The 19,066-nt window shown below is 37.8% G+C and overlaps 1 protein-coding gene across 4 annotated transcripts in view; it reads right to left on the bottom strand.

Annotated features, from left to right (window-relative positions):
• The window catches only part of ATE1 (arginyltransferase 1), an 85,640-nt gene that overhangs the window by 42,944 nt on the left and 23,630 nt on the right, over positions 1-19,066 (bottom strand). For all 4 annotated transcript variants that reach the window (XM_082309657.1, XM_082309656.1, XM_082309659.1 and 1 more), the window contains 3 exons: positions 18,534-18,566; positions 11,796-11,977; positions 6,959-7,058 (listed from right to left, as the gene is read on the bottom strand). In XM_082309657.1, coding sequence (XP_082165783.1) covers positions 6,959-7,058; positions 11,796-11,977; positions 18,534-18,566 — 315 coding nt within the window. The remainder of the gene's footprint in view (positions 1-6,958; positions 7,059-11,795; positions 11,978-18,533; positions 18,567-19,066) is intronic.

Genomic DNA, 19,066 nt, shown 5'->3' with positions numbered 1-19,066 from the left:
TGTTCAAAGTAAATAAGAAATACTTTTAAATATTTATCAGTAGCACTAAAACAAGAACTAAGAATTTTTCACCCATGGTATTTTTTATTTTGTTGTTTATTCCAAGATGTTTAGTTCCATTTACTCAGTGTGGGCCCTAAGTAGTTAGTAAGAATCTTCCAGTTGAGGAAAGGTGAAAGGAGAAAGCTTTTATGGAAGAAAGGAACAAAATAAAAAAAGAAAAAACAGGGAAAAAAAAGGGGGGGGGGGGGGGGGGGGAACAGCAATCTGTGAGGGACACTGCAGTCCTGAATATAGCATATGACTTATCAGATCGAAAAAAAAAACCACCAAAAAAACCCCCAAAAAACCCAAACCAAACAAACAAAAAACCAAACAAAAAACCAAAACAAAAAAACAGACAGCCAACCTTCTAGTCAAAACACATTTGATAAAATATATGTAGAGAGATAAGGAGTTTTTGCACTAGTTACAACTTGAAAGAATATTAAAGCAATGTGATTTTCAGAAGCATTTAACACATGTACCCTGAGTCAATCATCCAAAATACTTATGGAAGTCTTGGCCCGCCACTTTAAAAGACTTCTCAAAATCCCTTTGCGTTTTAATGCCAAAACTCTGATATAATTCAGAGTAGGCTTTTTCCTTCAGTCCCTAACCCAAACCACCAGGAGGAAGGCATGGGGGGAGCTCACAGCTCTGAAGAAACGAATGTTCAATCTTAGCTGCTGCTGCTCATGTAGAGGAGCATCCTGGCCGGCGGGGAAGGACGGAAGGACGGAAGGAAGAAGGGAGGCAGTTAAAAGTAATGTTAACAAGACATACAGATAAATAGGGATTTTTTTTCCCCCCACGTCTGCAACTCATCATTTTCAGGGCTTTATTACTATGGTATGTTTCTGCCTTTGTTTATTATTTTGTTGCTTGTTTTTCACAGTCTTGCCAAAAAATCAAAACAGTTATGTTGCCAAAACTTTTATTGCTTGCTTAGAGTAGATAATGTTTTTTCAACCCAAATATTTCAGTTCTTTATTAACAAATGGCATTGCAAACAACTTGGCACTCTGTAGTGTACTGACTTTTCAGAATATTTAGTTGACTATTTATGACCTGTTTATTGGTTTGTATTAATTTGAATGCATATTTATTCCTGTAAACTGACAAAATTAACCCTGGAAAAGCCATTAGTACAAATGCTAACAGACTCAAGCAGAGCAACTCCAGTCCTCCAAACTACTCTCAGCTTATCATCTTTTCCCATGATCAAGGTAAATAGCAATACCAGTGAGAAAAGCAGGCTGACAGCTAGTAGCAACTTCAATACATGCTGAATAAAAAGACCAAGCACGGAGGTATAAAAATGCCAGCTCTTTTTGTGTGGAACTAGTGACACATTTTGCAAAGCTGTCTGCTGCTCAGTGGCAGAACTGTAACAGCATGTGCTTATACCCCAAAAACCATAGAGGATCACAGTAAGTCACGTCACATTAAGCCTCTTTCCCTTACACATTTCAGCTTATATAGCAAATCCAAGCTTACTGAAAAGGTTAACTAAATTCCACAGTCAGAAACGGCCAAAGAGTCAGGACAGGCAAGGATGGGCCAGACCTTTGTGGATCCCATGGACGCGGGAGTCCAGGCTACCACTGGATGCATTTCACTGCTGCAGGAGTGATGCTGAAATTCCTGAAAGCAGCCAAAGCAATTGGCTCTCGAGTGCCATAAAATTCCAGGGGCACCGCTTACGACCACAGTCAGTCCGAGGTATTTAGTTTAAGAATGATTAATCACAGATGAATCAGCCTTTTGTTTCTTTTCTGACATTTCACAACCCTTTCTAGTATTCCATCTATCTGAAGTCTGGCCATGCCTTGATACCGAAGGAGACTGTTTGAAACAATTCCATTTACTTTGGCCTGCACACAAGTCTGGATAAAGATTTCAGTCAAAACACCTCTTCACATCATAGAACAGTCTTAAAATGGTACACAGATAACACAGCAAGACGACATTAAATCGTTAGACACTTCAAAGTACGCGGATGGTTATTTACAGGCTTAGCAGAGCGACTTCAGGGAAAGCAGATCATTGACCAAAACAAGTAAAGATAGGTGCTCCAACTGCAGTATTCTCATGCAAATATTGACATTGAAAAAGCCTCAGAAAACCCAGAAGTAAGGAAATTCATGCAGAAAACTTCACCAACAACCCCTTCCCAATGCAAGAACGTAGAGCAGAACTTGATTTAAGGTAAGCAAAGATCTAAATGGCAAATGCAGGGCAGCAAGTACATTTATTATTTACACCAGAAGCATAAAGCCCAAATCTATTTAGTGTCACCCACCACAAGACTCAAAATCAGTATCAAAGAACTGTAATGGAAAGAACAGAAAGGATCTCAAGGAGTTCAGTAGTGACTGGAAAATGTGAATTTAGTAACACAGAGCCATGGAGTAAAATTTTTTACTTGGAAAGATGCAGGATAAAACAGACAGAGTATCAGTATAGGAAAAAAATCCAACATCCTCTCAAGCATCTCTCTGATACGGCTGTTCGCTAAAGGTGCTTCTTTTATTTCTGTAATTCTGTAACTATGTTTGTAAAAAAATGTCTTTAACTGAAAAGTATTAACAAGTACAGATACTGTACTTAAACACATGACAAGCAAGCCTGAAACCAACATCATCCTAAAGTAAAATACTTTCTTATACTTAAAATTTTATCACAGACTCCAAAATGCATTAGGAAAAAGACTTTGCATCTCATGAATCCTGGAAAATGTTCCAGGAGACTATTTTCCAACATAAGAAGTACCACATCTAACAGAGCCTGAAAAGTTTTACCACAAGGTCATGAATTTCTTCGGAGAACCATTTTAATCTTGTATTACCCTAACCTACCCGGAAAAAAAATGGAACAAAGCCATTGCTTAAGGTTTTTCATAGCAGTTTTCCATATTATTATAGTCAATAGGAGTACAGAAATCCTTTTGTCTCAATTTAATGTAGATTTTATTTTACCAGTTCATAAATATTAACCCATACATAGGCACAAATCTAACAGAAGCTAGGACCTAAAAAATAGCCTAGTATTGCAATATATTCCCTTCCCCCATCTTAAGTAACTTCACTGGTACGCCACTGTTTTAAAATCACATTGCAATCAAACGCAAGCTGTTTGGGAGCAAAAGGAAAGGGAAGGGAACAGAGAGTCAAAAGGGAGCTTTATTTTTAAAAATTTCTGTAATTACGTCTGATCCACGGGGTGGATGATACTCATTAACCATTGATCTTCCTGCCGGATAATCCAGAATTCTTCAACTCTATTACTGAGCCACAGGAATCCTGAGTTGGGGATCCTCCTTCAGGACACTCAGGCCTCTGACCTTCCACTGGACTACGCACTATTTATGTCCAAACTTGTCCCATTCGTGGAAGTAGAACACTTGCGATGAAAAGGTCCAATAATGTATTCTCTGCCCGTTCAGCCCCCGACCTGCTCAGCGCTGGCTAAAACCATTCAGCGGCTGCACGGCACAACTGGTGTGATGTTCTGGCCATATTGGAAGGTGACTGCTCAAAGAAACTTTCTTGGATAAAGATACAGATATCATTTTAAGAACAACTGCATAAAAAGCAGAACAAGCATACTAGCAGCCTTATTAAAAAATAAATACTTCAACGAAATAGTCTATCAATGCCTCGGACCTCCTGAGAGCACACAACGTAACCGAGATGATCTGATGCAGAAGGGAGGAGCTGTCACTGTATATGGCTCACTCACTGGTATATATGATCACCTATTACCAAGGCTTTAAAAAATGATGTTTGACTGTTACTTTACATCCACCAAAAAGCTAGAATCCAGAAGAAATGTCTACAATTTGCATTCCGCGAAAGTACCCATGCAGAACAAGGCTTTAACGCTTGCTGTTGGATATCTGTACCTCCAATCTAGGAGTCATACGTATTTAAAACCAAAAAGTCCAGTTCAAGCGCACAATATTAATGTACCAGTCTTGGACTGTAACATGAGTACAACAATTCATTGCACAGATCCCCAATTACTCCAACCACATCTTGTACAGAAGACTGAGTTTTACTCCATGCAAAGTGGAACACTGTCAAACTCCTTAAATCAACATCATAAAGTCGCTGTTCCTTATACATCCCAGTTCATCAGCTATCCCTCCTCAATCAGCAGGAAGACAGACACCCGTACAGCACAAACCAGTAGTACTGCGTTTCTGTCAAAAATCAAATACAAATGTCGGCTTAGGCATTTCCACTGCTCACAATCTGTGACTAAATGAAGGAAAATTTTCAAAGATTTCCAAAATCCTGTGACTTCCCTGTAAATAAGTACAGCATGCATGTGTTCTTCATAGGACACTGCTTATATAAAGAAGTGATGCTGTGCCTAGCCTCCATTTCTAAACATCCTAGGACAAATAACTTGCAAAGAAAATTACAAGCAGAGGATAAAAAACAGTGGTTAGCTCTTCAGCTCCTTCCTTTTCTTTCCTTCATTTAATTTGCTTACCTGACATCAGTTTAACAACAGCTACCTACAGCCTGTCATTCTTCCACACTAATATCATTAAGGGAACGGAGCCTCTAACATCTCTATTAAACTGGAATAAAGCAAAGTCTTCAACATGTAATGCCTCTAAGTCAACCAGGCATTACTGAAATTACTTAATCTGCAAAGTCAGTACTTACCCACCCTACTTTACCACTACCAATCACTTTACAAGAGTAGTAGCATTATCCAGACGCATTTCAAAGCTTAGTTTTAAAATTTGTTTCTGGTGTACTATTTCAGTGAGGGTAAAGTGGAACTCCAGAATTAATGTCAACCTGATTTTCAATTGCATTACATTTGGCCACTTCCAAAACAAATATACACAGGAAAAGAAATATAAAATAAAAACACCTGCAATTAATTTATTAAATTATTACTCTCCCAACACAGAGCATTACTTACCTGCTGTTGTGTGTGTTCTAAATATACATGTACAGGCTTTCTTCTTCTCCCCACCCCCTGCCCTGGTAATTCTCATACTGGGCCACATTTAATTACCTAAGCACATTGACATGTATAGGTTTCTGGAAGACTAAAATATATATTCTACCAAATCACAATCATATCAGATAGTTATTAAGTCTAAGTAAGCAAAGAAAAGGAGCTTTTGTGGAAAAAAAAAATCTCTAATACTCCCACTACCATTCATTTAATTTCCATTATTTGAGAATGAAAACTCAAAAAGCATCGTGAGAATCTTATATTCTTGATGCAATCATTTTCAAATAACAGCACAGGCCCAACAGAAGAGATACCACATTATAATAAATAATGCAAATTTGTTGTGGCTAGTGAGGTTAGCTCCCAGTTTTACAGCATTTAATCTTCATATTTTAATAGCTACTTTAATACATTGACTCATGTATGAGCTTTTTTTAAGCCATGTGTACAAAGTTCATGTGTTTATTAAAACTTACTACAAGCGGCTGAACCCAAAGTTTCTTAGCAATGATCTTCAGAACTGGGACGCTTTTTGCCATTACAGTCAAATTTGTTTCTTTTCTTAAAGGCCCTAGTAAACTAAACGCATCCTTTTTACAAGTCTTGAACTACGTAGGTTGTAGAATAGACAAGGGGTGTTAAATTGCAGTGTCTCAACATGAACAAATCATCCCAAACTTTAAAATATTTCCAAAGACTAGAGCAAGTAATCAGAACCTATGGTTCACGCTGGTGATGCGATAGCCTTTAAGATGATTTAGATGGCAGAGGCAGTGTTTTCCAACTCACCCATTTGCTCCGCTCAAACTTAATATTCTCTTTGTTTGGCCAGCAGATGTAGATGATAAACTCAAGTTGGCAAAGGGAGGGGAAAAAAAAATGACAAACATCTAACAAAAGGAGAGGGAGGGATTTGTTATTTGTTATTTTCAGAAGACTGAATCATCATGGTCACTTGTAGTATAGGCCACAATAAAGCTGAAATGGTTTTTCCTTCACAACCATCACTTTAATGAGCCTCACGATTTTTTGGCTACTTGAAAACTAGCTAAAAACACTGCAGATTTTTAGCACACTTTGAGAACAAACAAAAAAAAAAAAAAAAAAAAAAAAGAAAAGAAAACACTGCATCTCTTACTCTAGATTTCCTGAGCTTTATATCTTTCCACATTATTAACAGATATATTTGGTTAGGTGTAAATGTTCAGCAAATTTCTACCAATGTTCAGTACTCTGAAATTGTATCATAACCTTCAAAAAGCAATGATAGGTTTACAAAGAAAAGATACCACATTCACGAGATCTAAAAAACACCGAAGAGACACACCCTTAGGCACTCAGGTCTAAACAAAGTGGACGCTAACAGGGGTTACAAAGGAGGGTTGGTGACAGATTGGTTATCTGTGGATTCTCCTGACCCTTTCCTCAAAAATCGGCTACCTGGCTCAAAATTGCTGCTAACCTAGCTTCTCACTGGTTTCATCGGCAGAGCAAGTCCCCTATCTCTAACAAAAACCAAAGGAAAAACCCAAGCACAGCCAAGAGCACGAAGGCATGTTATCACTGCATATAGTCACTAAGCAACAGTTCCACAAACATGCAAACCTAAAAAAGGGAGAATTTTAGTCTATTGGAAGATATACTGTAAACATGAGATAGCCAGGTAACCAAATGACAAACTATTATCTGACAGCTTTGAAAACCCCTCCATGTGAACTGCTTTTAAGCCAACTTGTAATAAATACCACATGCAGCTAAACTTAAAAAAAAAAAAAGCCTAAGCCAAGTTAAATAGTAACCAACGTTCAGATTTAACCATATAAAGTCTACATTAAAATCCAAAATGACAGTTACAAAATATTATATTACTATGCACACTGTCAAATGCTTTGAATAATAGTACACTAAGGAAATAAGTAAAAACACACTTTACCTTGTATCTCATTTTGGGGCATGAATGAATGTAGAAACCCATATAATAAAAACAGAGATCAGGAGCTTTTTCATGAAGTTGCCTAGTAAAAGCAATTTCCCTGTGAAAGGAAAGAAGATACTAATTACTTTTGAATACAATTCTTACATTCGTTTTACCTCTTCATATTGAAATATTTCACAGCTACCTGGCTCTTGACCTATTTAAAGGACTAGACTTCTATCAAATAAAAAATGAAGATAATAAACTCAAAACTAATGCTTAAAAAAACCCAAAGATAATAAACTGAAAATTAATGCTTAAAAAGCAAACAAACAAACAAATCACCAAAATGCAAAACACCATGTCAGGCTTAAAAATACTTTCATTTTTGTGTTTTGTCCTGCCAGTTGACTGACTTGAAACTCAAATAAAAGTGACTAAGGGCCTCTATTTAACAGGTTTCTTGTTAATATTCATGTACATCAGAATTCTACAGAAATCTGACCCAGCTATTGTACACATACTGGCTAACGTGGCTCAGGGAAACATCAGAGTATTTTTAAAAAACCAGATTTGAGGATAAGCCTCTTGTTTGTTCTCTTATTTGCATTCTAGCAGTTTACATGTAAAAACATCCATCTTTATGCAACAAAATGTATTTTTCACCTATCCCATGTTTATTTGTTTGATTTTCTCATTTATTCTGAAAGAGATGTGTCAATGGATTCCAAAGTAACTTTGCTTTTTATTTCACTGGCACAAGGAAAATAGTATTATTACAAAGATTCCACCAATATTTCCACTGTAACACTCATTTTTACAGCATTGTAACTTTGCAGTTCACATTTGTACCAAATTTGATAAAATATGGATGTTGTTTCTTACTTTCAATGTCGAAGCAATAAGAGGATATGAGCATATGCATATAGGAAGCATGTAAAAATACTGGGGTTTTTTTAATCACTTAATATTAAGCCAGTAATGAAGATGTTTAAATACATTGAAAACCTAACATTTCAGTTGCATGGAGCTTGCTGAGACCATCATGGGTCCATGATAACTATCAATACACATCCATTTCAAGTGGAGAATGTCTAGAAAAAAGTTACTCCACATCTGAAAATCCAGGTAAATACAACAGATACCAGAAGTGAGATTTATGCACTCCCAAAAATCTACAAACATGTACTTCAGATATATATAATCTTTAAGACATGGCATAAAGGTAAACAACGTTACTGTTTCATGCAGATTATCCTGGTCCTAATTAAACAAATACCCTTCTGCAACTCAAAAAGCTGGAACACTACAGGGAAAAAACATTATCTTTGCATTTCAAAATCTCTTAAACACTCTTTCCAATTGGACTACACCATCTGATTTAATAAAACAGAAAGACTCAAAGTGAGCAGAAAGTGAAGTAAACAGACCATAATGTAATGAGGTAAAAACTTGGCTGCAGCAGCAGTCTGACCACGGGCAACAAAGCTTCGTGCAAGCAAATTAGTGCACATGATACCAAAGCCAGCTTGCTTAGAACTACTGCCAGTGTCTTCACGTGTACTACAGCCTCCAGTGATACGCCCTAGGTAAGGACCCTTAACTCAAGCTCTTGCTCTATCTTTCATTCATCTGTTCAGCCAGCCCCACTCCAGGCAAAGTTTTACCGGGGGGATGCTAAAGCATCCTTCTCTTTCCTCTATCCAGGAGAGTGTGCTGGGATCCAATGCAAGAGAACCCTCCATCGTGTTAAACCAGGAGCGGCAATCAGGTGTCGCCGTAATGCCTAACTCGCATCTAACCTTCATTCGTTCTGCCTAAATCCCTATGGAAAAGGGACTACAGACTTGCAATTACCTTTTTGTAAAGCTTTTAGTTATGGTACATATCTAAAGAGTTATAATGGCTGTTAGTGCTTGGCAAGAGTAGTCAACTAGTGAGGAAGAGGTATATTCATTAATCAACACAAAATTCAGACTTAGTATTTCAGTGCTCCATAACCCAATTCCAAAAGAAGTTCAAGTACTTGTCCTCTTACAAAATAGAGATTATGAATACTACGCTTGTCTACTATTCATGGGCTTAGGTAGTAGGGGGAAGGTTTAACTTTTTCCTGCAAATAAGAATCACTCAATATTTCTTAATGATTTTTTTTCACAAGTATTTCACAAGTAGCTGCTTCTCCCCTCATTCTTTACTTACATGCCTACATATTTCAAATGATCTTCAAATGCCATCCTTTCTACGACTCAGCAGCAAAAATTCTCAAAGTAGCATGAAGTGGAAGTGACAGCACCAGAATGCGGTTTAACCTCCTCAGAGTAAAATTGGCAACAGCTTTGAAGGTATCAGATTCCTTTGCAACTTCCTAAATCCTCCCTAACTCTCAAGTTTTTTTTCCCTTTTTGAAAGAAGAACAAAGTTGGCTCCCTCTAAGACTGTTGGGAACTCATTTTTATTGCCTTAAATGCTGCAGAATTTATAAGCCGCTTTTGCACTAGTTGAGACACGCACACATGTTGCACTGACAAAGTTTTAAATTTATTATGTAGAAAATCTAAAATCAGTTCAAGAATTCATAAGCATGGATTATGTCAGTCTATTATTACATAAAGTAATGTGATATGTACAAATACTAAAAAACAACTCTTAGGAGGACTTCGTATTTTATGTTATACACTCACCTTGCATGGAAAAAAATAACAATCAGTCTAATTTCAAGTATCTAGCATATGTAATAAAATACTTATAAAAATCGAGACCACTAATAGAAAAAAGATCAATTATAAATCATAGGAGTTCCAACATTTTTTCTACAATTGTTAATTCTGATTAGTTTTATAAAATCCCCAGTGCCACCGAACGCCTCAGAAAAATGACAATTCAGACTCTTTTAGACATAGACCACTGGAGATGCTGCAGCAACCGCTACGTTAGTGCTCATGACGACTTTGAAGGTAGCCCTGATTTGTGCTGGAAGTGAACCAGATGACATCCAGAGGTCCCTTCTCACCTCAACTCTTCTATGATTCTACAGTTTCTCTTTCATAAAGAGCCACTCTAGAACAAGGTGGGGAGAGCCAACGGGAAGGCAGTGTTATCAGCTGTCATTAACGGTGACACACTCGGAGAAACGGCACTTTAGGACTTAACTGATCTCAGAGCTTACCCGAGAGTGGGAGAGGGTCCTGCTCTCTCACTCCCTAGCCACTCTCACCTGCACATTGTGGCTGTCACAACTCTTGCACCAGCTCTGGTGTTAACAGGTTCTTCACTGAGCCAACTCAGCTCACTAACCAGGTTGCTAAAGCAAACAGTCTTCTGCTCAGTAAATTAAACTGGCTAAATACATGGTTGCTAGAAGCCCAGCACATAGCAGAGACTGAGAAGAGTGATTGCAGCACCTCATTTCAGCAGCAATAAACCACTAGACTGATGTCAGCAATTTAACAGTGAACTTTGTGGGAAAAACCCTTTGACATATGCATTTGAATAACTCATGTAAAGATTATTCGGGAATCACAAAATTCACCACTGCAAAGAGAAGAATACACCCAAAAGAAGAATAAAAAAAAAAAAAAAAAAAACAAACAAAACCAAAAAAACCCCACCCCAGATTCTTAGGAAATCAAAAGATCCTAATCAAAATCTAAACAAATTACGAGTGCTTACACTTCTGAGAGATTAAATTGCACATGGTTCATTTGTTATCCCAAAAATACACGAAGTAACTGTGATAAGAAGAGGTTTCCTAAAAATAGTGTTTATGCTTTCATGTTTCAAAAGTCATGTCATATTTACCCACCCTGGTGGATAACACTCAAAAATAGCTAAGAAACTCCACCTATAGAGAAGATGCCTCTCAACAGGATGCATTGGAGAAAGCAGCAAGCTGGATCTCACAATTCTAGTGCTTCTTTCGTACCTGAAAGAGTGTAGTGCAAATCTCAACAGGTAAAGACTTTTGCTAGAACTTCTCAGACCTAGGGAAACTTGAAAATAGACAAACCCAGCTGCTTCATGAGAACCTCCCTGGGAACACCACACGTCTGTGATCAGCTTAGTTCATGTAAACAGAGAAGCAAAAAAGCCAAGAAAAAAATTGAGATGCACAAATATCTCCACTCGTTTAAGGTTTTTTTTCCTTATAATAATAATGGAATCATAAAATTGCTTATGGAAGAAAAACAGTAACTTGAAATTTAACATACAAGTCTTATTCACAGTGAAAAGCGTTACTCACTATTCCTACTGTTTTGCAAGACTCGGTTGATAGTTAATTTAAGGCTTTAAAATTCATAGGATTACTCTCTCCATCAGACTTTCTAAAGACAATGAGATTAACATACCTGAAAAACATACTTAGTGCTAGTACAGCAGGAGACCACTAATTCAGAAGACAACAGTTTTTAGGTACTCTATTATTTATGATCTCAATGTGCATAAAACTATAAAAGTGATTAATTTCATTTTGTGACTGGGCTAAGGAAAATGGTCAAAGGAAAAATTATTTCTATTCAAACAAAAAAGGGGTTTTTCCTGCTGAAACCAAGCAATACTAAATTATTTCCAGGGGCAATAAAAACTAGGTATTTTGTTTCTGAGTGTTTTTTTATCTTTAAAAGTATTTAGCTAACTAGAAAGATAGATCCTTATTCAAGGATGACAATTATAAATTTATTTGGAATGCAACCAACCGTAGAGAATTTAAAAAACAAAAACAAAACCCACACAAATACTTTACTAGAGATAGTGTTACCAGTATATGTTTAGACTGGAAATAAAAGCTCAAGTTTAGGAACAAGTATCAATTCTTACTATTATGTCGAACCAGATAACAAAAATGTCCTCTTACCGTAACGCAGAGTAGACTCCCAAAGATAAGAAAGAATAGTCTGGATCATAGTACAGATAGACGGAGGACACGCAGTAGGGCAGGATATCAATTACACCGACAGCAATTATCTTCCCGTCCAGCCAGTACTGCTGGTGGAAAGAACCATAGCCACATTCTGGCCCATTTGGTGCATGCTCCGCCTAAGCAAAAACAAGAGAGGGATGTAATTGTCAGACAGGTAAACTTTCAACACAAAAACAATTTTAGAAAGAATTTTAAGACAAAAGCATATACTGTGAGAAATTACTCCTGCTATCCATGCTTAGAAAAAGGAAAAAAGGAATTTGAGAAGTAGGGAAAACAACGTTAGTTCACTGTATCATTTCTGACCGTCATTGTGCTCATGATCAGTAACCTCTACATATCACCCATGCCAAACACAAATCTGCAAACAGCCTCTGCCATCTAGCACTTACACTACTGAAATGATCTAACAACAATGTGATTCATCAAGTTATTAATGCATTATTACAAGCAAACAAGTTCTACAGATATTCTTTTTTTTTTTTCCATAGTTTGGCCTTTAATTTGACCCACTTACTCTTCAACAGGAGACGAAGCCCAAAGGCAGAAAGGTGAAATGCAGCCATTACATTACGCTATGCTGGCGCTTCCCAAAGCTGGCTCGACTCCTCGTTCCTCCCACATTTCGTGTCACGGCAGTGACCCTACTGTTTCTCTCCCCCCACGGCCCCAGGTACTGGAAGCACTTTGGCCACAGAAATTCAGTTTCTCAGAGTGGCCATTAAAGTTGCTTGAGAAGAGCATTTATAAAAAGAACAGAACACGTTACTCTTTACAGGAGGTTTACTCTTTATGACCAACAAAACAACTTTTATCTAAGAACCTGTAACTCTCTGTTGCAACAGAAACTGTGGAGCTGCTTCTTTGTCAGCCTACATCAGAGTATCTTCTGCAAAAACACCAAGGAATCGCTACTCTTGGGTACTGCAGTTTTGGATATGCAGTGAAATATGCCTCTGGACGGGGTAAAGCACCTAGAGCCAGAAACTGATGCTTCAAATTAAGAAGAAAATGATCTCCTAGTTTAAACTGTATTACACAACCAACTTTGGCATGCGATTTTCTCCCACGTCAAGTTTACTTTAATCCTGAATTCCACTGTGCTCAACTTAATTATCCATCTAGTCATGTTTTTCACTGCATTGCCAGATCTTCAGAAAGCTGCTTCTCACTCAATAAATCTGACAATATTGCCTACTATTACCAACTGTTTTGCATTACAACAACAGAAGGTGGGTTTAATCAAGTATTTTGATACAGTAGCGCAGACTGAAGAGATGATGGGCAGTAGAAGTTATTCTAATTGGTACCACATGTATCAAAAGAAATCAGTCACGTGAACAAAAATAATTTCAACTGACTTACCCAACCAATAAGTCCCAAAATAAAGGCCATATAATAAAATGTTTGCATTTTCATATGGTTCTGTAGCATAAAACTAGATATGGAGCTACAGATACCATAAAAGTGAAACGATCAAACATTGGAGAGTTCAATCTGCAGTATACGAGGATATTAGACGCGGATACTAGCATATTAAACAGGGATTCTTCTCATTCAGGTAAAGCCTACTTATTCAACAGCTATGGTTTCATACAATATCCTCAACTTTTCAGTAGAGCCAAATGAAATCACATGGTCAGCAGTAAAACTTTTAAGCTGGGACACAATCAAGTAAGAGATTTGCTCCAAGGATTTCTCAGCACAGGTTAAGTTCTCCTCTCAGCTACCAGGGTGCAGCCAGTGACAGAAAAAATGAAACATCTCCTGCAAGCCAAGGGCAAATGGGATTGGTAATATAACACAGACTTGCTTAAATAAGTTTCAGTTAAATAGATTTTCTTTCTTTGTCAAAAACTCATCATATAGGATTTAATGAATGTTAAAAAAGATAGTCTAACCCAACACGGAGAAGATTTTCACTCAAAGCAAACCCTTCTGAAGTTAAATGAATGCTGTGTCTGTGTGTGACCCCAAACCTCCAAACGGCATCGCATGGGTTCATTCAGCCACCAGACCTCTACAAACTGAAGTATTAGCATCAGCTAAGGACTTCTAGTAAAGTGTAAACTACAGTTATTTCACTAATGCAATTACAATGAAATGTCATGAGCATAAAAGAGGCTATGTTCTGCAACAAACATAATAAGCACGGCACTGACTTCAGGCAAAATGTTCAGGCATTTCCATTACATTAAGTAAATAACATTTTTAGGAGAGTAACATTTTCCTTCTCCTTGAAAAGTTTTCATACAATGTAATCCTTTGTAAAGCTTGTAGGTATTATATTTTCTCCAATTTCTCAATGCATACTTGGCTCCTTTAACCTAATTTCTCATGTACCATCCAGGCAACTTGACCTGAAGCAGGTCTAGAATATTAAACATTTTCCTGAAGCAGGTTATACCATTTCACACTATTCCCATGTCCACCTGGGACCGTATTTGTCAAAGGTGATATAAAATATACCAGTGACATCAGGTGAGCAAGCCCCCCCCAGAGAGAGCTTACCTTATCTACCCAAAATAATACACATTAGCCCTGGAATCAATCCACAGGGACCAGCTTATTTCAAATTAACGATTTATATTCAAACTTCAATACAATGAATTATTATAATCTGATGATATTGAAACAATCAAAAAAAGAACTAAACACAGGACAAAAATTAAAACAAATCATTCTCTCTCCAACGTTTGGACTATAATGCAGAGAAAAATACAATATATTCCATCACACATTAATTCTACCTGTCTTCATATTCTGCTAGCTAATGATTCCGTTAACACATTTGACTGCTCATATTTTATAACGCATTATTAAAATTTAAATATTTAATAGCAACTGGTATTACATATTGCCCCAATTAGTACACCACAATGTAATAACTGCTTATAATTGAACTTCAATGACGGTGAGAGCACTCAATTTTCTTCAAAGCACATTGGTCTTTCTCTTTACTTTTAAGAGATGTTTTACTACATCATCATCACCATCATTATTATTATTATTATGGAAATTGCACTTATTAACCCGCATGCCTGACCAGTGCGCAACTGCAGGAGGCACTGCATACTCACCTACCAAAAATGGGTCCTGACCGTACTAACTGCATGATTATTTTTTCTCTGGAAGGTTTAATGACATTTCCTATTTTGAACTTTTCCATTTTACCCTCTGCTGCGGATCGAGGGAGGAGGAAGATATGAAATCCATGCTATCCCTTACACAAAAACAAAAAAAGCCAGGAAACCCTTGACTTCTACACTCCAGTGGAAATTATTTGCCGAAGAAGTGAAGTGATTAATTCCAGCAGTTCCTTTCCCAGAGGCACACACACAACCTACCATATGGTAGATTTCTATCTCTTGGTTAGCAACATATTTCCTTTTCACTACTACGTCCTCCTTTCATTAGGGATTAGTGGAAATGCTGTGAAAGCAGCCTACAAATATAGGCTGTGGCGGCAGAGAGGTAGCACTGCATATTTTCATTAAAAAAAGCCAGCAACGCACCCTCACAGCATCCTGGGCTGCACCAGGCAGAGCGCTGGCCGCGGGTCGAGGGAGGTGAGCTTTCCTCTCTGCTCAGCACTGGTGAGGCTGCATCAGCAGCACTGGGTCCAGTGCTGGGCTCCCCAGTACGAGAAAAATAAGGACTTACTGGGGCGAGTCCATAACGGCCATAAAGATGATTAGGGGGCTCAGGGACCTGAGGTATAAAGAGAACTTGAGAAAGCTGGGACTCTTCAGCCTCGAGAACAGTCGGTGCAGGGGGGAGGTTTTATCAGTATGTAGAAATACCTGATGGGAGGGAATGAAGATAAGGGAGCCAGATTCTTCTCAGTAGTTACCACTGACAGGACAAGAGGCAATGCGCGCAAATTAAAACATGACATTCAATCTGAACAGAAGAAAACAGGTTTTAACTGAGAAGGTGGTCAAACAATGGCACAGGCTGGCCTGAAAGCCTCTGGAGTGTCCATCCTTGGAGATATTCAACACCCACGGTCCTGACAACCTGCTCTAGCTGACCCTGCTCGAGCAGGGGGTTGGACTAGGCGATCTCGAGACGTCCCTTCCAACCTGAACAATTCTGTGATTCTGTATCAAAACAAAAGTAAATTAACTCACTGCATCAAAATCTAAGACACTGTCTACAGAGCTAACTTCTGTGCCTTGTTGGAAAAGTGTCGTATTTGAGCTATACCTTCAACTATTTAATCAGGACAGTGATAGTAAGCTTAAAATGCTAAAAAGATTAGTGAAGCTGTGAGGGTACAATGGACTTCAATAGCAAGAGACTTTGAGTATCACCATGTAAACATCATGGTGATGTCTACACCACTGTAAGAAAAAAAAAAGAAAACGCAATTTGCCAAGATCTCTCAATTAAATGAGTTTTGATTTAGTCCTGAGCAGTGCATCAAATGTGACCAAAATATGACATCCTACAGAAGGTGATCCTGGGAATTACAGACCTGCGACCGAGTCATTTGTTATTACATCTCCTAAAAATTAACACATATCAATAAACAAAGTGGAGCAGAAGCTGATGTGCTTTTCGAAGAGCAAAGACCTAGATTCACAAACGCCTTTCAGTTCTTTAGGATTCAAAAGCATCTCAATACAGATAAAAGCAAACGAAGTAAGAAATGATCATTTACATAATGGAAAGCAGCTCACTTTCCATCGCGCTGGATCTATTCTGTTCCCCATACTGGGATGTGAATCATTGAAGACTGAACAATGTTCAGCAAACTGAGCTGAAAATTTAAAAGTATTCAGGATGGTTAAACAAGAGCTGAGTGTAAACAACTACAGAAAAATCCCACAATACCGAGTGATTAAAAACGCAGAGGAAATATCAAATGTTCATAAACGCATGGAACGTAAACGCATGAGGAAAAAAATATTGCTATACACACATCTAAAACAATGGGTATAAATTAGCAATTTGCTCAAAAAGATGCTTTTGAGAGCAGTTTTATAAAATCATTGACTTAATGCTTAGCATCAGTCAAAATGGAAAAAGACTAAAGAGCAATTAGAGAAGGATTTGAAAACAAAACAAGAAAACCAAAACAAATCATCACGCGACTGCGTAACGCCACGGCGCATCCGAGTACTGAGGCTCGTTCCAACGGTTGTAGCAAGGCGACGTGGAACAGCTCGGGAAGGGCAAACGCAGAGATGACTGTTAATGATGCCGATACAACCGCTGGCCCAGAACACCCCCCAACTCCCTCAGCACCCAAACCTAGGAACCCGCCCCGAGCAGTTCAGGTTTTCCCTGTGCCCTTCTTCCCTAAACGCTCTCGCTCGGGCCGCAGCGTGGTACCAGGCCACGCTGGGTTTTGGTTACGACTCCTCCGTCCCGTTCTCCTATACTGAACCGTTATAACCGTACCTCTCCAAACAAGGTGGCATTTGCACGTGCGAAGTGATAAAATGGCAAATGTTTAAATGCAGCTTCCATGACAAAAGGATGAATAATAAACCCCAAACAGTTCTCTATACATTATCCTGTTTACTGCTAGAAAATTGCCTAGTTTTCTGCTACTACAGTCTGCATCATTTTTTAAACTATTCATTTTTTGTGCCAGAGCCCAAAGCCAAAACTGAAACTAAACAGAATAATAAAATGAGGAAATAAAAATACAGGAAGAGCTTGGGTTCCTGCTATTCGCTGCTAATAATATTAAAAATTCAAAAAATTACAAATTGAAATCATGTAAGGTTTAAATTTGATTTTAAATTATTTTTGTTCAAAAGAGTAAACAGGCTACATGCTACTAGATTTGCTTGTGGCAACTGTTTCAGAATAAAGAATTTCAAGAATCCCTTGGCCTCTGATACATAACCCCTTTTATTTAACTTCATCTAATTGAAGACATCTGTAGTGGTGCCACACAAAATTTAATTCAAGCTTCAAAATGTCAATAAAAAGTGTCTGTAAGAAACAATACTGGTATAAACCTGGCAGGGAAGTGTGCATCAACATCTACGTAGCCATACAAAATTAAGAATATAATGGCAGTCTGCTGCCTGAGTTGACGAGGTGATAAAAGCCTTTTTCCTATAAAGTCTAATGAGCTCTATTACTCTTCAGCTTTCAGGAATGTAAGGGCCAGTGGGCTCAGCAGAGAACAGCAACAAACTCTCCACACATGGATTCATTCAAACTGCGACATATCAAATTACTAGCGTAATTACTATAACCTGACAATTTCATTACAGTCACGCAGTACTTAACTCTTTAAGACTAACAAGAAAGACAGTGCAAGAAATCTGCAGCAGTTTGCTTACATGAAATGAAGCAAGAGCATCTCTCCTGAACTTTTAACTCAGATTGCAGTCAAATACCAGTTCAGTAAGATTAGTAATATGTTTTTTTTCTTTCATAGAAATAAATCAAGAACAGAAAAGACACAGCATTTTCTGCTACTGTTTCTTAATGTAGTGATATGAAATTCAGTGGTAGCTTATTATCCAGCAAAGGAGTCCTCAGACTCCTTTGAAAGCACAGTGCTATCTTCCTTACCAGTCGGTGATGATACAAGTACTGTGACACCCATCTATACCACCTATACCATAATGGTTTGCTGTCTACAGAGAGCGAAGGGGAAAGAAGACATTCCTTTCAAAACTTGCATCTACAACAAATACATACCTCCAGAGGAGAATCACAGAGGAATCGTGTGAACTGCATCGAGGTAGATTCATCAGAAACATGTGCCCAAGAAGACAGTCCAAATATGCAAAGCAGAAAACCGAGAAAAATATTAGCAATTCTTCAGGATACATTAACAGTCAGACAAATATGCTCTTTCAAAACCATATATTTGAGAAACACCATCAGATTCTAAGAGTTAAAACCAAATTTCCATAAACCACCTCCCACTTTCTATTTTGTTTAGAAGTACAAATAGATATAATAATCAATCATCCAAAGTACTTCCTTTCTATAAAATAGAAGAAGATTTTTAAAAATTGTGATGCAAGAGAATTATCACCTTGCAATACAGGTCTGCTTCTGGTGTCTTTAATTCTAAATTACACATTACCCTGCTCTGTGACTGCCTGCAACAGGGAGTCTTTTCCCACCGTTCCATTGGTACTTGCCCCATCACTAAAGCAAGGGGGTTAGGGCCCTCATACCTCTTCATATAAATTGATTAAGTCTATTTACATTCAAAATCATAA

Source organism: Platalea leucorodia (genome assembly GCF_965183815.1).
Source record: "Platalea leucorodia genome assembly, chromosome: 4".
NCBI classification, from domain to species: domain Eukaryota; kingdom Metazoa; phylum Chordata; class Aves; order Pelecaniformes; family Threskiornithidae; genus Platalea; species Platalea leucorodia.
This window is presented reverse-complemented; position numbering and strand designations above follow the sequence as displayed.